Source organism: Pan paniscus, chromosome 2 (genome assembly GCF_029289425.2).
Source record: "Pan paniscus chromosome 2, NHGRI_mPanPan1-v2.0_pri, whole genome shotgun sequence".
In the NCBI taxonomy this organism is placed as follows: Eukaryota; Metazoa; Chordata; class Mammalia; order Primates; family Hominidae; genus Pan; species Pan paniscus.
The window spans coordinates 124,271,767-124,296,131 of NC_085926.1; the positions used below are offsets into that span (position 1 = coordinate 124,271,767).

The 24,365-nt window shown below is 55.7% G+C and overlaps 1 protein-coding gene across 1 annotated transcript; it reads right to left on the bottom strand.

Annotated features, from left to right (window-relative positions):
• Window positions 1–4,616: 4,616 nt before the first annotated feature.
• KLF15 (KLF transcription factor 15) lies at window positions 4,617–19,225 on the bottom strand. Its single transcript, XM_034957281.3, has 3 exons — window positions 19,079–19,225; window positions 13,838–14,944; window positions 4,617–5,856 (listed from the first exon to the last, which is right to left on the bottom strand). Exons 1-3 carry the CDS (start codon window positions 19,108–19,110, stop codon window positions 5,688–5,690), a joined length of 1,308 nt encoding a protein of 435 aa, XP_034813172.1. The 5' UTR covers window positions 19,111–19,225; the 3' UTR covers window positions 4,617–5,687.
• Between the last annotated feature and the right edge of the window lie 5,140 nt (window positions 19,226–24,365).

Consider the following 24,365-nt stretch of genomic DNA (forward strand, 5'->3'; position numbering starts at 1 on the left):
ACCATCTGGAAAGCATTTTGCCAGTGTGAGAGACTGGCAAAGAGACTCGGGCATCTGGAAGACTGAACCCACTGCACCTTGGCAGCTTTGTGCAGGGCATCCTCTGCCAGGATGTGGATGGAATCCCAGCTGTGAGCCCAGATTTGTAGTAAGGCCACCAGCTTGGGAAGGCTGGGAGAGGACAGGGAGGGGCTTTGCCACCCAGCCCAAGGTGGGAACCAGGACTCCTGTGTGGCACCAGGGTGTCCTCTGATGGGCAGTGGTCCAGCTGTCCTCCCAGCAGTGCCACGTCAGCATGACTGTCCACGCCTTGTCCAGGGATTCAGGGAGAGAAGAGCACTGCCACTTTGCTGTGGAAATAGACAGGTGTCCTTCATTCCTCTGTCAAGGTGACGTTCGTGCATTTAAACAGAGCCCTCTGGGGATAGCTGTTCAACAACTCACCAATTAACCCTACAGAAATGACATCGATGTCTTTTCTTTATTTCATGCGTAATGCAAAGAATTCTGTGGGAAGGAGGAGACCCTGAGAGCCACACTTCAATCCTTCACACAATTTCCCTGTCTGTTCATATCATGGGGGATTTACAGCCAGACTAGTAATGCCTTATTACTTTCACATCGCAAATTTCTTCTCTTTCTCTATCAATATTTGACATTTGCACTTAGGGTTTAAACACATTTGCAATGATTTAGACATATTTCTGCAGAAATGTATTTTCACTCTTCTCATCAGGTATTTCCAGCTCCCAGCACCTGCTGCGCACTGCCGTCCCTGGCCTCCCTCAGCTGGCTCTGTCGTAGCCTTGCGCCTCACTCTCGTGATGGAGCCACCTGCTACAGACACTGCTCTTGCTGTCTTTCAGTGTCAGCTCAGCTCAGGGTTGAGGCCAAATTCACAGAACCCAGAGGATGGAAACAGCAGGGAACGTCCCGGCTGGGTTCTGAGAACAGCCTGGGGACTGGCTGCGATCTCTATCAGTGCTGGGTGTGGATATGTCCGTGCGCCAGGACGGCTTGGAGAGCAGGGTGGAGCAGCAGGGCCAAGGGAGGCTGACAGTGGGGGACTGGTCACTCATCTCCGGGTCCAGACCTCCAGGAGGGGCACCTTTGGGGTCCTTGGTGTCCCTTCCTGATGGGCCCGGCTGTTTGGGGCAAAGAGCAGGACCTCACAGAATGGGAGCCGAGCCAGAGCCTGAGCTGTCATCATTTGTCTTCTGCAGCAGTGCTGGGAGTTCCCTATCCTCATGCCCACTCCTGATGTTCTCCCATGTGGATTTTAACTCTGCCCTGCATCTTTTGTTTTCTTGCAATCCCCCGCTATCCCTTCCAGCTCTCTTTTTACCTGGTCCTGGTGCCCTCCCACTACAGCCTGGGCTCTCTATTTCTTCCTTATTGAAAACAGCAAGGCGTTTCTAGTGCCCTCCCGGCCCCCCAGGGCACATCGAGATGTGCACTTTCCAGGAGTGTTTGAATGCTGCTCTCTTTGCCTCATTCTGCATCTTTAGAACAAGCCCCATTTTCATCTCTGTTCATCACCAAATGAAGTGGGACCTACTCAGACATGGCCCCCACTCTCAGCCCTCTCTTGTGGGTTCAGATCACCTCCTCATGCCTTCACTGTGCAGGTTGACATGTTCATTCCTCAGAGGTTCCCCTGCCAGGCCTTGGATAGCCTGAACCAATACAACACAAGGAAAATGACAATTTTCCTGGAAGCCCTGATCCTGAGGCTTTCTGCCTATGTCCCCTCTCCACCTCCCGGCTCTCACGGCCCCACATAGACTCTGGACCCTATTCAGGAACAGACAGTGATGGCATTGCAAGGGTTTGCTGTCCGCAGGAGTCAAGATTGTCATTTGCAGCCTTGGTTTCCCAACCAAGGCATCTTGGCTCCTACGTAGGGCCTTTTGGCTCCTCTGTTCCCACAGAGTTTCCCTTCTTAATAATCTGCTGCCCTGGAAGTCTGGCTGCTGATCCCACACTTATCAGTGATGCCCTTTCTGAGAATGTGGATGAGGCCATGGGGAGCTGAACTCACCTGGCACCACCAGACTTAGCCATGCTGCCAGCTCGTGGGAAGGGGGACCCACTGTGGGCACAGCTGGGACAAAACAATGTGCTTACAATGGAAACTCCTGGCTGCCCTCTGCTCCTACCTCCTTGCCTTCTCCTGCAACATGTGCCCCACATTCCAGCTGTGCTCATGCTGCCCAGATGACGACTGCATTTTCCAGCCTCCCTGGCAGTGGATGAGCCGAGTTATTGAGTTCCGGCCAACAGAATGGGAGTGGAAGTGAGTGTGCAAATCCCAGGAGGGCAGGGCAGAAACATGGCCCCTTGCCTGCTTCTCCCAGCTGGCCCAGTCCTGTGGAGCCAAGGGGCATTGGAGGAGCAACAAGAGCGAAGGAGGCTGGGTGCCCTGAACTCAGTCTGCTGTGCCAGCCCAGGCTGCTCCCTCTGAGACCATCTAAGCAGAGGAAAATAAACTGCTATGTTGTTTAAGCCACAAAGTTTGGGGATTTCTTTGTTATAGTAGCCTAACTCATACTCTACCTAGTACAGTGATCAGTAAATGGTACTTCCTTCCTCTCTGTGTGCCTTAGGGGCAGGCGGGTGGGTGGCACCATTATGGCTGGGGTTCCTGCTCTGCAGCCTTCCAGCTTCCACCTCTATTCCTCACCATGGTGAGTCCAGGGCCCATCTCCACCTGCTTTTTCAGCTTGCAGGTCAACACAGCACTCCCCTTCCAGCCACAGAAATCACAGACGGTCAGAAAGGTGGTGGCATGGGGGTCTCTGAGGCAGGAGCCAGGCCAGGCGCTGCAACAGACTCTCAACCCCCATCAGGGCCAAGGCAATGCTGACATTGGGGCTGCAGCAGGAACCCTGGGGGTGCCACACAGCTGGGCTCTGCGTCCTGGGCTCTGCATCCAGAGTCACTTACCACATGCCACCACGCTGTTGCCCGGGGCCTTTCACACTGCTCTGCAGGGCGAAGGAGCTGAAATCTAGAGAGGTCTAGGACACACATAAAGAGCTGGAGCCCAGGATCAACAGGCAGTGTGGCCCCATTATCCCTGCTCCCTGCACTGTGCTGTACTCTCCACGACTCAGCCAAGACCTCCAGGAGGCACACTCATCCCGGGGAGGTGCACCATATGTGTGCACGTACACACAATTCAGGTGCAAGCCTGGAAGCCCAGACTGAGGAGACCACTAAGACCACCCCTTACACACACTCCCTGCTGCAAGACAACAGCAGGATGTTGGGACACACACCCAGGGGAGGTGAGCAGCATGTCCGGCCGGTCCTTGGCACAGAAGGTGCATATGCTCCCGAGGTTATTCCACGTCCCATGTCATCATCCTGACCAGAAAACAATCCTCCCTGTCCCTCTGACGTACCTCTTATCTAGGGCTGAACTGCTTGTTTATGGATGAAGAAAGCCCACGTTAACAAGGCTGGAAATCAATGCCTTGCTTCCCTAGAGTGTGTTTGCCCACAGAGGGTACGTCTGGTCAGGGGCAAAGGACAGAGGTCACTAGGCCCAGCCTCCTCCTCAGGACCATGGCCAGTCAGGATAGGATGTCCATCCTCCTATCAGCTGTGCTGTGTGCTGGGCGGCTGGTGAGAACAACGGCCTCTGCCCTCTGAGATGCACGACTTCACACAGACCCCCACATTCAGACATCTCTCTGCTGGGAGCCCATGGGTGCCCTACCCTCAGCCTCCAGATCTCCAAGGTTTTCACCGAGAAACACTTGACCCAACTTGCATCCAGTTCTTATAAAGCAAAGGATCCTTCTAGAAGGTTCTTGCTTCCCACTGCACATGACTGGGTGAACCAGGGCAGCCCTGTCTGTGTGTGTGTGCTTCATACCAGCTGAGCCACTGAAGCAGGCCCTGGTCAGCCTCCATTTCCTTGCCATTCCCTGTGGGGCTCATAGCCCCTCCTTGTGCTTGGGCCCCCACTTCCCCCAGGCTCCAGCCAGCACAGGACGTGTGGATGGGTCCAACCTCAACTGTGCAACCACACAGCGAAGACCCCAGGCATGTCGGGGAGTTAGGGACGATGGAGGACAGGGCATAACTGCATATACTGGCCTCTCCGAGTCTCACCTCTGCCTGCTCAGGATTCCTAACACTTTCACAATTACCCACGCCAGTGGGAAATGGCACAGCCACGTTCCTAAGGGGGTAAATACTCTGCCAAGGCACAGCAAACATATAGGGCATGTGTAATAGGTTTGGTGGACTGGATGGGGGTAGGAAGTGCAAGAAAGGGTCTCCGATAGCAGAGTAGGTGAGCCTCGCAGGACTGGCCAGGCCTGAGGCAGCTTCCCACAGGTGCTGTCGGAATGTGGGCTGGATTTGGGTTTACAGAGCTCCAGGTCAGGGAGCCGGGATGAGCAGAATCTCAGCAGCTGGCCTGGAGCTGAGCTGTACGGGAACCCTACCCCGCTGGACCAGGGCTGGACCCCAAGGGGCCTTTCTATCCCTCCAAATGCAAAACAGGGTTCCCTGAACTCTGCGAAGGTGGAGACATAGACTCGGCCCCAGAGTCACCTCCACATCCCGGCAAAACAGGAAAACAGCACATGAATGCCGAAAGCTGTGAGTTCTTTTTCTTTTTATTGGCAAAGTAAATATATTTTTACGAAGGACCAAAGAAAATATACATAATTGTAACATATGTACACCAGCTTCATAGATTTTTTTTAAATTTCAAATTTACACAAATGTTGATATGTTATTAAAAGATATTTTATGTGGATGGACCTATGTACAGTTTATTTACATACATTCATAGGATGTGAAATAAACCTGTCAAAACAAGCTAGTTCATTTATTAATTTCTAGACAAAATAAGGAATGCATTTCTAAATCAGGGTTGGGAGGCTCTATCTAGTTCTCTCACACCCAGGACAGCCTGGCCCTCTCCTCCCAAGGCCACCCTAGAGGCTGGTGTCTGGATTTGTCTGGGAAACCGGAGGAGGGGACGAGCCCCTGGGTACAGGCGCTTCTGGCTCTGCCTGCCCTGCACATTTAACTCAAGCACATGCACTGCCAGCCCCCTAGTGGGGGACACTTTTCACCTCTCTCCCACATGAGGGCCCAGCGGCCCGGTCCTGCTCCCCCCTCCAGGGACCTGCCCACACCCTCTGGTGATCATGCTGAGCAGGCATCTTAGACAAAGCCACCCTCACACCACAGTGCAGCCCTGGACTTCTGGCCTACTTCCTTCTCCTCCAGCATGACTCTCTCTGGAAACCCAACATTTCAAAACTGCACATTTCATCTTCCCCTAGCACTAAAGTTCTGGCCTTGGCCCAGGATGGGGGAGCCCAGTGGGAGAAGGGCCAGGTCCCCAAAACTCTGCCTGCAACCAGTGGCTGCAGCAGAGGCCTGGCCACCGCGGGAAGGCACGAAGGCACGAAGGCACGAAGGCCTGCCTCCAGCCCCGTGCGCCGGGGGCCCAGCCCCCAGGGACGCGGGTTCGAGGCTCTAAGTACTCCCGAGAAAGGCAGCGGTTGGCGGGCCCTGGGTTCACACCTCCCAGGCTTCAGAAGGTGGGCTGGTAACATTGCCATGTCCCTCTGGAGGAGGCAAATAAATTATTGCTTTAAAAAATGGGGCTGGGGTGGGGATCTGGGGCGACGGACAGGCTGGGGTTCAGGGCGCTTTCAGTTCACGGAGCGCACGGAGCGGCTGCTCCGCGGGAAGCGGTGCACCTTGATGTGCTTGGAGAGGTGGTCGCTCCGCGCGAACTTCTTCTCGCACACAGGACACTGGTACGGCTTCACACCCGAGTGCGAGCGCCTGTGCCGCGACAGCTCGTCAGAGCGCGAGAACCTGCGGGACATGGCGTTGTCAGCGAGGCCTGGCCCTGCCTGCCCCGACCCCACGAAGTTGCCGGGATGCAAGGCGTGCACCTGGCACTCACCCAAAGGGCGGCTGCGCAGACCTGCAGCCTCTACAGGATTAGGGGAGCGTCCTCCATCTACGTCGGTAAGGCTATACCAGTTCTCAAAATACCATTTTTTTTTTCTTTTTTTGAGACAGGCTGGAGTGCAGTGGCGCCATCACAGCTCACTGCAGCCTCCCGGGCTCAATCAATCCTCCTTAGCCTCCAGAGTAGCTAGGATTACAGGTGTGCCCACCACACCCAGATAATTTTTGTATTTTTTTTTTTAGAGACCAGGCCTCCCTATGTTGCCCAGGCTGGTGTCAAACTCCTGGGCTCAAGCGATCAGGCTACTTCAGCTTCCCAAAGTGCTGGGATTAAAGGCGTGAGCCAGTGTCCCAAGCTGCCCCTGCCACCCCTCCAAGATGGAAAGAACTACAGTAAAGGCTCATGCTGGCACAGTGGGCATTCTCTGTTGGGAACTGCCAGAGCAGCTGGTAAAAGCTCCCAACAGGAAAGGACCCCAATGCTACCAGGGACCAGGGCTTCCCTCCCACAGCCCACCCAGTGTGCAGGGGTCTCTGAGGCCACAGGTGCACTCAGTCGCTCAGGCCCTGATGCTGGCAGCCTCTCACCACCCTGGCCTCATCTACCCCACTGGACCAGAACTCCACAGGGGCATCTGTGAAGGTCTGTACAGGACAGCCCATCCGGAGGGGAAACGGAGGCCTGGGAGGAGGAAGCAGCACAGGGAGAGAGGTCCTCAGACTTGAGTCCACCCACTCCTGAAACCAGCTGTGCTGGAAGCTGGGCCCTCTAAGGCAGGCCCAAATAAAGATTGACCCTGCAAAGTGCATCTGGGAGTTCAGGTGGCTCCCGACATTTCGCTTTCTTGGCCCTGCTGGCCTGGGAGCAGGCATTCATGTGACAGTCAAGAGCCCAATCTGCATTGAGGGCCTGGACTGCTTGCCACCAACCTCAGGGATTTGAGGCCCTCTCCACCCCTGGCTTGGCAGCAGGTCCCTCCCACCCCACCTACCCCTCCCACGACACACTATCCCGCTCTGTGCTCCACCTGCATTGACCTTTCCTTGGTCCTTCTTGCCACAGCCCATTTGCACATACTGTTCCCTCTTTCTAGAATGTTCTTCCCTCCCCCTCCTTGCTCTCTCCTACCCATTCCTTAGAGCTCAGCTCCAATGTCACTTCCTTAGGAAATCCCTCCAGGACTGCATCCAATTCTAGGCTCCCGTGGCATTACACACCTTTCTCTCCTCATTCTTGCTGTTGTTTTGATTTTAAATTATCTTCAACTTTTTGATGACTGTCAGTCTGTCCCACTAGACTGTCAGCTCCATGACAAAAGACATGTTTGTCTTGGTTCCCGGTGGTCTTCCCATGACCAGCCCAATGCCTGGTATATGGTAGGTGCTGAGGAGGTGGATTTCAATGCAAGAGTGGGCACAGCAAGCAGCCCTAGGGGGGCAGACACTGTCAAGGAGCAGTCCCAAAGCATGCGCGCACACACACACACGGACAAATACGTGCCCACACATACAGGCACACAAACATACATGGACGAATATGTGCCCACACATACAGGCACACAAACATACATGGACGAATATGTGCCCACACATACTCACACACACACAGGCACAAATTCATGCCCCCATGTACTCACGCACACACACACACAGGGACACCAGGCCCAACACCCCTTCGTGGACCAGGGCCACCCAGCGAGAGGCGGTGCCCAGAGCAGCAGTTCCCACCCAGCAATTGGTAAGGGCTGGTGATGCCCTGGCGCCCTGACCCTGTGGGTGGAGGAGCAGAAGGACCCAGCAGAACATGCTCTGGACAAGGCACAGGGGGTGGCAGGAGGGCCTGCAGGAGGAGACAGGAACTCCGACCCACATCACAGAGTGGTGGTGGCACCAGGCACAGGGCAGTGCTTTCAGCACATCTCCAGACTAGGTGAAGCCCAACTGCCCTGCCTGTCAGAGGAGGAAACTGAATCTCAGGGTGCTGAGGGCCCGATCCAGGTCACTGACAAGACAGGGCCCCTGACACTGGAGCAAAGGTCTTGACACAGCCCCCTGCCCTGGCGATGGCAGATGACCTGGACTCCCAGTCAGCAGAGCCCCCCAGCCTCCTGTACAGGCCTGGCTGGGTGTGTGTGTCACAGGGCCCTGTGCCAGTGAGGAAATGGGATAAATGTGCCCTGACAGTCAAAGCTGACACCTGTGCTCCTGGGCAGGACACCTGCCCCCAGCTGCAGCTGGGCACACAGCTTCTGAGCAGAGGAGCTGGCCCAGGGCAGGGGTAAGCAGAAAGCTGCAGACACAGAGTGCCATGCCTCCCAGGCTGCAGCCCTGGGGTCACCCAGCATCTCACTGGCCAGGGAACCAGGATGAGCCAGCCCCATTGGACTGGCAAGACCATGGCAAGGGTTTAAAGAGGCCAAGTCACACAGCCCAGGGGACAGAGTCTCAGGCTCCTGCCTTGACAGTTCCCACCCCACTGGGTGCCCTGAATGGTCCTTTCTGGGCCTCAATTTCTTCATTCATCCAATGAAGACTCTGGCATTCCTGCCCACCTTCCAAGATTCATCTCAAAGGCCACAGGTGGTGACGTGGGGCCACACAGATCTCTGGTCATGGTGACACCCTGGGAAGGACAGGCAGATGAGATAGAACCAAGCTGGACAACATGCTGTCCTCACCTGAACTCCCTCCCTGCTGCCACAGGGTCCTGGCACCTGAGAGGAACTTCCCTGGGAACTGAGCCCTCAGAAGACCCCCTGCCTCACCCCTGCATGCCACATTCTCCCAAACAGCAGCCAACAGAGAGCCCTGGGGACTACAGTGGGGGATGTGGGAACCCAGTGGGTAAGATGCAGCCCTTGTAGGCAGTAAGCTCTGCCACTTACCAACCAGGCAAACTAGGAAAGTCACCAAGCTCCCTGAGCCTCAGTTTCTCTACCCAGACAAAGGGAGAACAAAAGACCTATTCCTGAGGACTGTGAGGATTGTACAAGGCAACCAGTAACGGTTTAGAGCCCTGCTTAGCACGTGGCAATTATTCAAGAATGATGAGCTCTTATCACCTGCATGGAGTTAAGTGTTGGGCCTGGTTCCTGGTGGGTCCTGCTGCAGACAGGGCAGCACTATGATTTGTGCTGAGCTGTAGGGCAGATGGTACACAGGGGTCCAGTGTCTCTCTAGAGCAGCTATAATGTCAGGGCTGGTGCATACAGCACTTCTGTATGAAGGCGTCCCTTCCTTGAGACACTAACCCTCATCTGCCAGACAACACCGCAAACAGTCCAGTCTCAGAAACTGCAATGGAAATGGTGCTCCCTAGAGTTGTGCAGTTCACAACCTGCCCAGCCATACTGGGGGCCTCTGCCTACAGAGGGAAGGAGGTCAGAAAAAGCCTCAATGCACAGGGGTCATGAGAGCAGGCTGGGAGCCAGACCCCTAGGTTTGAATCCTGCACCTACCACCTCTTGGCTCTGACGCTCAAGAGGAGCCTGTAACTCCCCTTCTCTGTCCCCCACCACATCCACTGTGGACGACAAAGGTACCCATCCTACAGGCTGATGACAGTTATTCATATTCATATTCACTGCAGCAGAAGGGATTCTTTCTGGATGGAATGGCTTGGCCATTCTGGAACAGGACGTTCTGCTGCAAGGAACAAAGGATGCCTATGTCTGACAGTGAGGCAAGGAAACTTCTAGGAAGGCAGGCAAGCAGCACTTCCCAGACGGCTGGATCAGAACAGGGAAAGTCTGCTCTCAGCCCTGTTGAGGATGCCAAAATCATGTCACCAGAGAAGGGAGAGGGAATACTTTCAGGACCAAAAGCAGAAGGAAGTGGAGGCTGAGTACCTGGGCAGGTGACGACCTCAGCAGTGGAGGGAGGGCACTGTCCATTACACAGAGGTACGAGGGGGCTGAGGGGCCCTGGCTTGTTCTCCGAGCACAGGACACGGTACTAGGCCAGAGCCAGCCTGGGGCAGAAAGAGCATCCCATTCATCTAGGCCACCAGGAAGAAGAGACGAGGCCTGGGAGTGGAGAGCTCCCCCATGGGGAGTAGGTGAGTGTGTAGAGCTGCCACCCCAAAGACCAGGCTGAGCTGCAGATGGAGGTGGAGGTTCCCAACACCAGAGTTAGCACCCAACACCGGGGTGCAGAGGGAGGTCCCTGATTCTGGGCAGACAGCCTCAGCTGAACTCCTGGCTCTGGGGCTTACTGGCTGGCTGACTGGAGAATTTACCTAACTCTTCCGTGCTTTAATTCTCTCCTCTGTGAAATAGGGACAACATGCTGATGCCTACTAATTTTGAGAATTACGTAAATTAATATGTGTGAATTTTGCTCAGAGCAGTGCCAAGTGTGCATTAGAGGCCCTGGTTATTATCTCGATTGTGGTCGTTAGCTCTTTTCCCATAGCCCAGAAGCATAATGCCTTTTGGGCCGACCTCTTGGTGGGAGACTGGAGGCACACATGGCGACTCTGATACCAGCTGGGACCGCCGGGTGGCCAGAGCAGGGCTCTGCTCGGGCTCAGGCATGCAACCCAGATCCTTGCTCACTAGCTATGTCCCTGTGGGCATGTGACGTGAGCAGTCTGTGCCTCAGTTTCCCTCTCTGTGAAATGAAGATTGGTGCCTACACTTTACCAGGCAGTTACAAGGACCTGATGAGCTAATGCGAAAACCTTAAGCTGTCACTACAGCCTCAAGGGCAGGGGTCATTTGAGACAGAGGGCACAGAGAGGGCGGATGCCCACACGGGAGCCTGAGCCACAGCAGGGAGGCCAGCGTGGCTGGATCCCACTCAGTAAGGGGAAGAGACAGGTAAGCACATTGTGTGGGTCTATGGGCCAGAACGAGAAGCTTGAATAGAAACTGAAGCATAGCAAAGTACACTTAAAGGCCTCAGAAGGTAATGAGCTCCCCATGGCAGGAAGTATGCAAGTTACAATAGTGGGCGGAGGGGATTCCAGCTCTGAGAAACTTAGAATAGTGCCCAGCATACAGTGAGTGGTCAGTAAATACACCATCTCACCATCATCATCGTTACCCTTCCAGTCCTGTCCAGACCCAGCTGCCCCAAAGCGGGGTCCATCCTCCCTCCTGACTGCTGTAAGGAGCTGCAGGGGCTTCCTCTCAGTTGAAGACTATCACCACATTAAGAGACACAAGCAGACTGGGCACATCCCCAGGGTTTCAAGATCCCTGAAAGCCAGCTGAGGACTCCCCGCATCCTCAGAAAAACAGCCTTCCCTAGAGGCCGGTGTCCTCAGCTCCCAGCCGAACAGCGCCTCTGCCATGAGTTACCCCACCAGGGCCAGACCCACTCCAGGGGACCTTGGGGGAAGCTGGAGGAGCCCTCAGGAAGCCCGGGGCATGGCTGGCAGCAGGGACAGCTCCTGGGGGCAGTGCCACTGTGATCTCACTGGGCCAGGCAACCACTACACCTTCTCTTGCCCAGTGGGTCCTGGGCAGCATGACCAGTGCCAGGGCTCAGATGTGTCAGAGCTGAATCCCCTCCACAAGTCCCCACTCTCTCATGTACACCCCCTGCCATGAGGAACTCATTACCTCCTGAAGCCACTGTATAGAGAACTAAGATCTGCCTCACTGAGATACACTTTGGGCTGAGGGGCCTATCAGCTCTCTGGCCCTAAGATATCCAGGAAGAAGGCTGGCCTTGGATGAGGACCACACCTGCCCTCCCCATCACCCTACCCAGCTTCACGGCAACTAGAGGAGCTACTTGCCAATGGTCGACTATGGCCAGGAGACAGCGCTGAAAGCTGAGCCCGACTAGGGAGTCCAGACTGGTGCTTGGAGGGAGGCTTCCCTGCCTCTCTGCAGCCCCTGCCTGCCCTCACCAAGAGGAGAGTGCATACAGGGTCCCTGAGAGTAGGGGGTCCCTTCACAATAGGCACCACCCTCTTGGAGGCTGGAGAGAATGCCTTCAGGGTTCCTCCTCAGAAACTGCCTTGTATGAGTTTGTATCCTTGTGATGTACAAACAACAAGGAGGCCGCTGCGGAGCCCTGCACACCTGCCCTGGGCTGCAAAGGGCTAGCCCTCCACTCTGCAGACAGGAAACTGAGGTTTGGAGGGGGACCACCCCAAAGGCACATGACAAGTTAGTGGCTGACCCAGGCGTAGGCTCAAGACCACAGCCCCCACACACCTGTGCCCTCGCCTTCTCTGCACAAGTTTCCTGCTTCAATCAAGAGCACTCCTGGCCCTTCTCTCGGCTCCTCTAACCTCCTATGCAGTGTACTTGCTGCTGTGTCCTCCTCTCACAAGCAACCTGTCCGCCATGCACCCACTTGGCAGGCCTAGGTACAAAGCTCAGAGAGGTGGGGACTCCAGGATGGAGACCTTGTGAGGTCCCAGGGTGGGCTCTCGCAGAAGCCTCTCCGGTCTGTCTGAATGGGGTGGGAGACAGGACAGAGTGATGTCTTCACTCAGGAGGGGCCTCCATAAACCTAGACACTGTTCAGGAAAATTCCCTTCTCTGGCCAGATTGGCACTCAATGGAAAGGTGGCACCAGTGCCACAACATACATTCCACTCACAGCTCCCTGACCACGGCTCAGCCTCACCGGCCAGAACCTCTGCCCCAGACAACTCTCAAGAGCTCTCAGAACCAGAGTATGGTCAAGAAAACAAAAGCTGCAAACTGCTCCCTGGGTGTTGCACCCACACATAACACATGCACACACAGGCAGCCATACATGGTGCACAAACACCTAAGACATGTATGTGTGCAAACACATATGGTCACACGGCACAGACAGACACAAAGAAAGCAAGATGCATACACATGTGGGCGTGCACACACACAGCCACACACCTGCTGGCAAGGCCCAGGCCTGTATACACCCCCAGGGATACAGATGAGTGTGCCCCGTCTCACACACGTAGCAGCAGCCACAGCAGCAAATATGCGGAATGTGCCAACAGCACACAGCGCCCCCCAGGCAGGCCAGAGATTCCTTTGGGATGGGCATCAGGAACTGCAGAGGGCTGGCTCTGGCACCCCGGAGCACATGAGCTCTTCGCAAGCAGCCTACATTTCAGGAAAAGGTGGACAGCCACTCCCAAGGAGGTTGAGCAGCACCCAGTGCTCAGGGAAGGGTGCTGGGTAACCCTGGTTGGGAGACTACCAGTTACCATTTGAGGCCTGATTTCCCCACTGCCATGCAGACAAGACAGCCTGGGTTCTGCCACCTGTGACAGCACCACCAGCTGGCCTAGCCTCCCTCTGGGTTGGCCTTTGCAGCCTCCCAAACATGCTTCCATGTCCCCAGGGAGGAAGCATAGGCTAGGCCCAGCCCACGTGTCCAGAGACATCTGTGAATGAAGCTAGTCCCACTGGTTGGGGAAGCAGCATTTTCAGGATGTGACCTCTCGAATCCGGCCTCTGGGTTCAAATCCCATTCACAAAGCAGAGTGACCTTGGGCAAGTACCTGGCCAGTCGGAGCCCTAGTGTCCTGTGATGTAAGTTGGGAGTGATGGTGGTACTTACCCTGTGGGGCTGTGGGCCCAAAGGGAGCCGCTGCCTGGCCCCTAGACCTCACTCATCCTTCCTCGCCAGCCCCTCAATCCCCACCCTTGTCAGACTGGATGGGGAGACCCAGCTGGCAGCACAGGCCAGTGAAGCCTTACCTGGCAATCAGGAAACTGGACACCAGTTGGCTTCCGGCTTCAGGAACCGGGAGGACCAAGGAAGCCTCCAGGCAACTGTGCCAGCTCTAGGCCTGCACCCGCCTGCCCCTCCCTCCCCTTCCTCATCTGCCTTCTGTTAATGGTGGAAAATGGCCCTGCTGCACACCCAAGTAAGCAGACATGAGTGGCTGTGCTCACTGCCCAGGCCTGTCACTTGCTATACTGACCTCCAGCCGCAGCCTGGCCAGGTGCAGGCAAAGGGCTTCTCACCCGTGTGCCGGCGCAGGTGGGCCTTGAGGTGGCTGCTTTTGGTGTACATCTTGCTGCAGCCGGGGAAAGTACATTTGTGCATTTTGATGAGTTCTGCGGCTGGGTTCTTGGGGAACTTCTGGCCCATGAGGAGACCGGCAGGGCCAGGCCCCAGGGGTCCCGATCCAACAGGCTTGGCGGCAATGGGCACAGGGGCAATGCGCACAAACTTGGAGGGCAGGTTCAAGTTGGAGGAGGGCACCACCTGGGGCACGAGCGCGAAGGTCTGCCCCTGGATGTTGACCAGGAGCTGGGCAACCTTGACATTCTCCGGGGCTTGCCCAGGGGAGGCAGGCCCCGTGCCTGATTCCTGCTTCACAGGCATGGGCTGGATCTGCAGCAACACTGGGATGGGGCCATCGGGCGTGGGACCCCCACCTGGGCCCTGGGCACCTCCTGCACTGGCACCACCTGGTGGAGGGGAACAGCGCTCTCTCCCGCTGGACCCAGGATGGAGGTGGCTCCTGTGTGGCCCAGCTGAGAGCTGGCTGCAGGCATCCAAGTCCTTGCTGTTGCCCTCAGGGACCTCCTTGACTCCAGGCTCCATGTTCTCCTCCAGAAACTCTTCAATCTCCTCCAGGGTAGGCTGGAAGGGCCGTGGGACGTCATCAGGGTCACCCAAAGGAAACTCGGGCAAGCAGAAATGCTCCCCCTTCACAGGGGCCGCTGCCCTTCGCCAGGGCCCCCAGGCCATGGGGCCACTGCTGGCCCCAATGCTACCACCGCTGCCCCCGCCACTGCCCAGCGTGGCCTGGGACAATAGGAAGTCCAAGATGCTGTCCTGGCTCTCGGTGCCCGGGCCTCCACCATAGCAGGAGCAGAGGGCTTGAGAGTCGGGACTGGAACAGGAGCAGGGGCTGGAGGCATCGCTGTCATCTTCAGAGACGGGTGAGGGCAGCATGTGATATGCCCGCCGGCCAACCAGCCTATCACCCAGATACCCAACTGGGCATTTTGGCGACGAGAAGTTCTCGTCCACTGGAAGTAAGTGGTCCACCATGCTGGCCTGGCCGTGCCGGTGGCGGCTGCAGGAAAGGAACACAGGAGGCCTGGTCAGAAGGACAGTGCTCACCTGCCATCTTGTGGGCCTCTGACCCCACCCTCAGCTGCCTGCCCACAGCCTCCCATTGCCAAACGCCTGGATCCTGCTTCCATCCCCCAGGAGAGCTGTGCCTGCAAGAGTGTTTTCTGAAATTGCACCACCTGTTTGCAAAAGAGACCTCTCCAAGCCCATTGCACAACCAGGGGCACTTCTGGTTTCAAACAGATTTTCCAGAATTATCCTGAAAAATAGCACATATGTCTGTGAACAACTGAGTATGGGTGAGTATGAGAGAAGGGCATGCGCGAGGAGGCTCTCTGGACCCCAGGAGGGCCAAAGCCCTGAATCAGCCCACCGTCAACATCATAGGAGTCACTGTACATCTGAGGACTCCTGACCTCAGCTTCACGCCTGTTGAGTCACAGAATGGGGGTAGAACAGCCATTTGCCCTCTGACCCTCATGTTGCTGAGGCTTCCAGAGGGTTGCCAGATTACGCAAATAAAAATACAAGCCGACAGTTACATTCGAATTTCAGATTTAAAAAATAAACTATTTTTAATATAAGTATGTTCCCAATATTGGATAGGACACACTTACATTTAAAAATTATTTCACCTGAGATTCAAATTTAACTAGGCCGCCTGCATTTTAACTGGGCAAGTGTAGCATGTAGGCAAAACAGTCAAAGACCAAAAAGTGCCTGCCTGCACAGCTGTTTCCTCACCTAAAGGGGAAAAGCTCCTCCACTCTCCAGTCCTCAAACCCTGCTGAGCCTTGACTGCCCTGTGAGTGGCACAGGCTTGAACGCAACCCTCTCACCTGCACCCTGATGCTTGAGCATCCTGGTGGCCAAGGCCCTGCCCCTCTGGTGATAATCCGTGGAGTGGAAGCCGACCACTGGGGTCCCAGAGCACCCGCTGTGCCTAACTGCCTTGGACTTCACACCCATCTAGTGGGAAAGGAGACAACCACCCCCCCAGCCCATCCTGACCAATAAGGAAGTGGAGTCCCCTGCACTCTCTGCCACTGCTCTCTCCATCTGGGACACTCACCACCTTGGGAAGGTTCAGCTAATGCCTGTCTCCCCCTGAGACAGTGCACTCCATGTCTCTGCTGCGTCCCCAGTGCCTGGACTGGCCGCTGGTGCCCAGTAGGGGCTCAGAGAACTTTGATAGAGAGGAGAAGGGAAAGCTGCATCCTCTGAAGCCAAAGGACATGCTAGGTCTGGTGCCAAGGAGAGTCAATAGTGTCCAGCTCTGACGGGGCCACCTCTGTGAACCTTTGTCCCTGCTCAGTGACCAGGGCAGGCTGGGTGTTTATCAAGCTTGGGGAAGGGGAATGCTCTGCACCAAAGTCAGAGGTTCTCTGCTGCCCAGCATCACCTCTACACCCAGCCCCTCTGTCTCCAGGACCCCTTCAGGGCCTGGCACCCGGCACTGCCCAATGGCCAATACCATCATCAGCTACAACCTTGAGCAAGTCCTTGCTCTCCTTCCCAAAACTTAGTTTCCTCATCTGTTCCATGCTTCAAAGATCTCTAAGTCTCTTCCTGCTCAGGGACCCCAGGACCTTTAGCCCCAGTTCCCAACTTACCCAGGAAGCTTCACGGAGCTCCAGGAAAGTAAGGCAAGGTCTGTGCCCCAGGCCAGTTTTACTAGGAGGACATTTGGCTTTTTGGTTTAAATACTCAGCTAAGGATTTAAACCTGGAATATGTTTTAAAATGCACCTATTCACCAAATCAGGTGCTGGGAAGGAATGAAAGTGCTAGACACTGTGAAGGGCACAAGGCTGGGCAGAGCCCACACTCCACCCTGGGCCTCCCCCAACCCTTTCCCACCCTCCAAGCAGGGGCTCCATTTCTGAGTCTGCAAGTTGTCTGCCAGGTGACCTCAGGCAGGTGCACAGCCTTTCTGTGTCTGTCTCAGTCTGTGAGATGGGGGTGCTTCCAACAGTGCCTGGTTCCTCAGGTGTTGTGAGAATTCCGTGAGCTGACGCTTGCTAAGCACCCCCCTCAGGATCTGGCACACCGGCAGCACTCAGCCAGTGCCAGCCATTGGTGTCAGCCTGCAGGCATGGCAAACGTGCGGCCTCTGCCCCTCTACTGTGATGTTAAGGAATCAGGGGCCTCCAGCCCTCCTGGGACCCAGAGCAGGCCTTAGAGCCCTCCCCTGAAACGTGATCACTAACTGGCCATCCCATGATATTAAGTAATTACTGTTAATATTTTTAATTGTGATGATCATATTGTGGTTAAAGGAGGCCTTACCTTTTAAAGATATAAACAGATATTGACAGATAAAGTGATCTAAAAAGTACAGTAGGGGGGCTGGAAGGAAACGCCCTCCAACGGCTTCCCAAGGACAGGTGGCCCTATCTCCTCGCAGCAGCCCAGCACCTGGGCCCTTGGGACTCTCTGCAGACCTCACCACCAACTGCCCCTCTCCTAGTCCAGGTGTGCTCACTTCACTTCAGCCTCAGCCTGGGGCCACCGCCCTGGCTCTTCCCCCAGCACTGCAGGTGGGAGCTGCTTAGTTAGATCTCGGCTCAGAAGTCACCCCTGTGGGGGCCTGCAGGCCCACTCTGTTACATCATCCTATATTATACTCTTCCCTGCAGTTGCTACTGTGGGAAACTATCTTGGTAATGTGTTTGTGAACTTTCCTCCCTGTCTACCTTCCCATCAGAATATCAGCTGTCCTGACTGTTCACTCCAAGGCCATATCCCAGAGTCTAAAACAGGACCGGGCAAAATTTGCTGAATGAGTGAATGGAAGGTGCGGGGGAGCGGGGGGGAGGTCGGAGACTAGGAATGGGTGGCTCAGGTCAGCCAACAGGGTCTTAATGCTGGGCTGAACGTCTCAAGGGGGAAGCACCCAGGCACTGAGAACCCAGAAAGGGCTCTGGGATGTCCCAGGGCACCGGCATTAAAGAGAGGACACTCTAGGGCTGGAGCTGGCTCGGCCCCTGAAACACAGCAGCACGTGGGGCGGGCAGAGGCGCAGGCTGCGTGCAGGGGGAGGGGACACGCTGTTCCGGGCACAGTCCCCGGCTGGCCGCCGGACTCCGCCCCCTCCCCTGGCCCGGCCAGGCCTGCTGTTTATCCTCCCGGGGACACAGCGGCTGCAGGAACAACATGTAATTGATAACAAGCCCAGCGCCGGCCAAGGGCTTGCCATTGGGTCAGCGTGCAAATCACGGGGGTGGCGGCGGGGGCCGTCCTTCAAAATAAGAGTCTCCGGTCCCTGAGCCGCCCGCAGGCCCCAAAGTCGCAGAGTCCGGGCGTCCTCACACCTGTAGGGCGGCAGGGTCTCCCCAGGGGCCACCTGGTCCGGGGGGACAGGGGGAAGGAGATTTGAGGCTCTCAAACATTTGTTGATTTTGTCACCTCCGAGGGCCGTGGGAGAAAACAGCCCCTCTGTGCCCTCCGTGAGAGGGGGGTTCCATGAGTAACACCAAGGCGGGGAGGGAAGAGTGAACCGGACCACCATATGGGATGGGGACGGCCTCTCTGCCCCGCCGCCGCCATCCCTCGGTCAGGCCATGGCTTTGGTAATGTTCGGTCTGAGCGGACGGGGACTCAGCGTGGAATGAGACGCGTGAACGGTGCGGGTGTGCGTGAAGGGGTGTGAGTTCCTGTCGTGTGACTGCGTGTGCGGGGCGTGGTGCGCGGCAGCCTCTGTGGCTGTGCGGGAGGCTGTCCGCGAAGGACTCGCGCGTGGAGCCGCCGTGGGTGCCGGCGGGTGAGGGGAAACGTGCGTGGGAAATGAAGAGAGCCGGCTCAGACCCCTTCTAGAGTCCTGGACCGCTGCCCGCTGGGCACCATGCCCTCGTCCCACGCCCCCCCCTTGCCCCCGACACTGCTGCGGTGACCGACAGTAACCCCTCCGTCTCCAGCCCCTCCGCCCCCCAACCCCGGGCTGGCCAGCGCGTCCGCTCGCCCCCTCCTCTCACCAGGCCGCGCCGGTGCCCACCATATGGGAGGGCCGGCCCGCAAGGCGCGCCACGGAATCGCCCGGCCAGGCACCGAGGCGGCGGCGCGGGCCTCAGCAAAGTGCTGGTGGGCGACCGGGGCGGGGGGGTCACCTCCCCCGGGCTAGTCCGACCCCTGCCCACCTCCGCGGGGGCCCATCCCGCTCCTCCGACATTCCTCCGGCACTCGCGCGGTGCCTCCGAGAGCTGCGCGGGCGCACGGCCACGCGCCCCGAGGCCGGCCAGCCCTCTGATCACCCGGGGCCGCGTCCACGCGGCCGGCCGGCCCCGCCGCGCCTCTCCCACCTGAACTTGGCGCACGCCGGACCGGCGGCCAGGCCCCGGCGGTCCTGCGGCCGGGCGGGCTGGGCTGGGGGCGGCGGCTAGACTCTCGGTCCGGCGGCGGCCGGGGGCCGAGCCGCGGGTCCTGCGCTGGCTCGATCGCCCGCCGGCCCGCGGGTCGCTGCGGCGGAGCACTAGCCCGCCCGCAGCTCGCTGGGCACTCACTCCCCGCCGCTCACGTGACGCAGCGGGCGCCGCGAAGGCTCGCAGGAGGCTCGGCCCCGGGCGCGCGCCCCATTGGCCCGCGCTGCGCGTCACACATCCCGCCCCGCCCTGGCCCCGCCCCGCCCCCGCCCCGCCCCGTCCGCGCGGCTCCCGGACTTGCGCGGCGGATGCTCGGGGATCCCGGAGCTGCCAGACGCGCACGCCCCCCAACACGCTGCCTGGTCCCTGGCCCGCAGCCACCTCCTTGCTTCCCACCCCTCGCCGCTGTCTCGCGGCGTCCACGAGGGCCGGCTTCTAAAGCTCGGTTCCCAAGGTGAGAACGTGAGACTGGCCTGAAGACTTAAGAAAAGCTCTGAGATCGCCCCAAAGTGCAGTCTGCGTGATTGAGCGGGAAGCGCTGGGGAACCTGTCTGGCCCGGTCTGGCCCACGCCCCCACCTTCATCCCCAGCGCGGTACAAGCAGCTCTGTCCCCCGCTGAGTGTCAGATAAATCAGACTTGCCTAGAAGGACGTATTTTTGGATAAATACGGTATTGGGCTTTCAGCAGGACAATCAGTTACCCTCCGGAAATTGCGCGCGCGCTCTGCGCTGCCACCCTGCCCTCCAGGACTAACTGAGGAGGTTTGCTGACCGCCCCCCCCCCCACCTTAAACCAATGACACCTTGTCTCTGGGGCACCTTTCTGAAGACCAAACAATGCTTCGCAGTCTACAAAAGCGTTCATAGACTGCTTTAGTCCGCAGCAATCCTGGCTCGCATTTGGGTTCCCGCTTAGAGACAGGAAGAGTAAGGCTCAGAGTGGCTTGCCCAAGAAAAACACGTGGGCTGACGGTGCTAGGCACCCTGCTGTGACCTTTAATCCACACTCCAGCTGGATCCTCAGCCAAGCACTTTACAGATGAAGAAACCGACTCAGAGAGGGCACCAGCCCTCCCCAGCCACACAGCTGGGAAGGAGCAGGTAGAGAGGTAGAGCCAGGTCATCTTGCAGACACCCCCAGGCTACCTGTGCAGAGCTGTCCTACTGAGCTTCCTTCCTCTCCCCTTCTGGCACTGGGAGGTGGGGAGCATTTTCTCCTGCTTCTTCTGGAAGACATTGCTAGAACAGGAATTTTTAACTATACCCTTTCCAGGCTCTCTGGAATGCTATAGGTCTGGGCTTGCTTGACCAGGGATCTGGGGACACTGTGCACCAGGTCAGTGCCAGGGATTCAGCTGCTGCTGCCACTAGGAGCCAAACCAATGCGTGGCCAGAGGGCTTTAAGGACATTTGTGTTGAGGATGGTGAGAGGCTTTCTAGTTCACAGAAGTTGGAATGACCACTCTGGTGTTACAGCAGCCCTGGCTAGCCTGGGCAGAACAGTGGAATTTGCCCATTTTCATAAGAGAAGAGATAGAGGCCTGTATTCCTCATTTTGTCTCAGTGCAGGTCTGGATCGGGCATGGCCACAGCACTTCTCCATCTGCCCTGCCCGCCCTCAGTCTTCACTCCTCACATACTCTCAGCCTAGTACCTCCCATCTCCTTGGTGAAAGCTGCAGCAAAAGGTCAGAAAAAGCTTGGAAGCAAAGACACATCGTTAGCAGCTTCAGCACACAGGGAGGAGGCCCCACTGGCCAGAAACTGGAGAACAGCCAAGATGGTCCTGTTAAAACCTGAGTCAGATCAGGTCCCTTCTGGGTTCAGAAGCTTCCAGCAGCTCCCAACTCACTCAGAGTAAGTAAAGCCCAAGTTTTCACCACAATCTTTAATGCCCTACAGCTAGATACAGCATTTACCCCAAACCATATCTAAGGAGAAAAGCTCCCTCAATATAGTGGGGAGAATCTATCATTGAGATTCCTTGGCAGAAAGGAGAGAACAAAGTCAGGTGGTGCTCTTCAAAACAGATGACCAAAAACAGTAAAGATTTATCTTCCTAGCAGTGAAAATCTCTAAGTTTCTTTTCTTCCAAAGCAATTCCTTCCCTACTTCTACATAATCAAGTATAGAAAAGGGCCTTGGAAGGATATAAATTATATTGGTTAAATATTGTATGACCTTGCCTATAAAACCATTTGGGCCTGGTGCCTTTTTGGAGTGATCTTTCTCCATGCTTGAATTTCACACATTTTACCAGGATATGTCTGACTCTAGCCTCCTTCTGTTTTCATTGTTACTACTCTATGCTTGGTGTATCCTTTTAATCTGGAAACTCAAGTCTTTCTTCAGTTCAGGGAAACATTCTTCTATTATATCTTGTTTCCCCCTAAACAGCTGCATGGATTGCTCCATCGCATACTCAGGTCTCTGCTCAGATGCCACCTTATCCCAGACACCTTCCTCACCCATCCCGTCTAAAACAGCACATCTGCTGCCCTCAGTTTCCTGGCCTCTGTTTATTTTGCTTCATGATCCTGATCTTTATATTATTTATTGATTTGTTTCTTGCCTGTCTCTCCCACCAGGAGACAAGCTCCTTAAGAGCATGGACTTGTCATACTTCAAGATGCAAATCACATTTCTTTTCTAATTTGAACTGGTGTTTTCTAAACCTTTTGAAAATCCGCCCTCAGATTTCCTTTCATAATACCACTATTTTTATGGTTATAATTGATTATGATTATGATTGAGTTTCCTTCTTATTTTATTTGGAGTACATCATCAAGTAATTTTTTTCAGTAAAGGTGCTTGGAAGATAACCTTTCTGAGACTTTCCATGTCTAAAAACATCTTTAATTTGCTGTCACACTTTATTGATAGTTATGGAATTCTAGATTCAAAATGATTTCTGCTCAGAACTTGAAGGTATTGCTCCACTGTCATCTGGCATCCAGTGTTGCTATGAGATGTTTGATACCAACTGGAATTTTATTCCTTTGTAGGTGCTATGGTCTGAATATTTGTGTCCCCCCAAAACTCACATGTTGAAATCCTAACCCCCAAGGTGATGGTATTAGAAAGTAGGACCTTTGAGAGGTGATGAGGTCACATGGTAGAGCCCTCCTGAGCGGATTCATGCCCTTATAAAGGAGGCCCCAGATAACCCCTCCTCCCTCCCACCATGTGAGAACACAGCGAGAAGACGCTGTCTTAGTCCATTTGCATTGCTATAAAGGAATACCGGAGACTGGGTAAATGATAAAGAAAAGAGGTGTATTTGGCCCACAGTTCTGCAGGCTGTACAGGAAGCATGGCACCTGTACAGGAAGCATGGCACCTGTACAGCAAATGCATGTACAGGAAGCATTTGCTCCTGGTGAGGGCTCAGAAAGCTTCCACTTATGGTGGAGGTGAAGGAGAATCATTATGTGGAGGTGAAGGAGAATCGTTATGTGCAGAGGTCACACTGTGAGAGAGAAAGCGAGGTTGGGGGGAGGTGCCAGGCTCTTTTTGACAACCAGGTCTCTAGGGAGCTCACAGTGTGAGAATTCACCCCCTTTCTCCCAGGAGGGCACTAATCTATTCACGAGGAAACCACCTCCTTGACCCAGACACGTCCCACCAGGCTCCACCTCCCCATTTCCACAAGAGCTTGGGAGGGTCAAACATCCATCTATGGCAGGCATCATCTGTGAGCCCGAGGGTGAGCCCTCACTAGGCTGAATCTGCCTGCTCCTTGATCTTGGACTTCCTGGACTCCAGAACTGATAGAAATACATTTCTGTTGTTTATAAACTACCCAGTTTACAGTAGTTTTGTTATCTCAGCCTCAGTGGACTAAGACAGAGGCTACCTGTTTTTTTTCTCTAAGAAGCTTTTGGGATCTTCTCTTTACCTTTGATTATCTGAAATTTTATGGTGACTTACCTGGTGTTGGCTTCATTTATTCATTCTTCTTCTATTTGGTCAGCATGTGAAGAAGACTTCATGCTTTTATTTAGCTCTGAAAAAATTTTATATTACTTTTTTTTTCGTTTTTTCTTCCATTCTCATTCCCCAGTCCCCCGTGCTCTGAGGCCACCTCACTGGTGCTTCATCCACTTGAGCGCTGTTGTCCACAGGTCCAGTGGAGCTTCCTCAGGGTCCTGTGGCCCAGGCGCTCCCCACCTTGGCTACCTGTAACTTCTAACGGCCCTCCCAAGCAGTGGCCTGCCGCAGGGCCCTCCATTCCCAGGACTCCACTGAGCTCTGAGTGAGCCATGAAGTGTGCTGGGCACATGCTGCTCCCTCCCCTAGACCATGAGCACCATGGCAGTGGGAACCAGGCCTGCATCATCTGCAGATCCCCTGCCGCCAGCACAAGGCCAGGCCCCCAGCACAGACACGCTGTCTGAGTGTCCAGTCCAGAGCAGATACACAGCAGATGTGTGTTTGGGTGTGCCGCTCTCGGGTACCTCCTAGCCTCTGGCCAGCCTTCCTCATTCTGACCTGAGCCTCCCTCCTGCTCCTTCAAGAATCCTGTTCACTGTGGCTCCTATTCCAAGGCCACTCTCCAGCCCCAGGCTCAGAGACAACCATCCCTAGTTCAAGCACACTTCAGTTGAAACCAGTCCAACCCACATTTGTCTAAGGGGAAATGGAGTTGATAGGCTGAAGTAAGTGGAGCCTCCAATGTGGGCTCCAGGCCCAGCTGATGCCAGGGCCTCTGCTGCTGGGGGGACCCTGATCCTTGGCTTCTTGGTCTCACTTCCCTCCACATGGGCCTGTCTCAGCAGCTCCAGGCTGCACTGCTTGATGCTGATGGGCCCAGCAGGGGCCCTGGCTGGCTGCTGGCTGGTCCTGCTAGTGTCACATGCTCATCTCTGACCCATTTGCTGTGGCCAGGGGCAGGTGGGCCACTGACAGCCAGGCCTGGGCCACCCCTGGAAAGGGAGAAGAGTTGACCTTGCTGAATCTCATGAACAGAGAGTGGGGAGGCAAGTCCCCAGCACAAAACCAGAGTGTTGTCATTGTTACCAGAAGGGCACAGGAGGATACTGGTGAGCATGCAGCCCGCCCCACC

Bases quoted from the DNA above. Each gene is read 5' to 3' on its own strand.
- KLF15 (XM_034957281.3), bottom strand. From the start codon at position 19,110: ATGTCGGAGGAGCGGGATGGGCCCCCGCGGAG. The intron at 14,945-19,078 runs GTGGGCAGGGGT...CCTTTCCTGCAG, and splicing joins CGGGATGGGCCCCCGCGGAG to CCGCCACCGGCACGGCCAGG. The intron at 5,857-13,837 runs GTCAGTATAGCA...CATGTCCCGCAG, and splicing joins TGGCCAGGCTGCGGCTGGAG to GTTCTCGCGCTCTGACGAGC.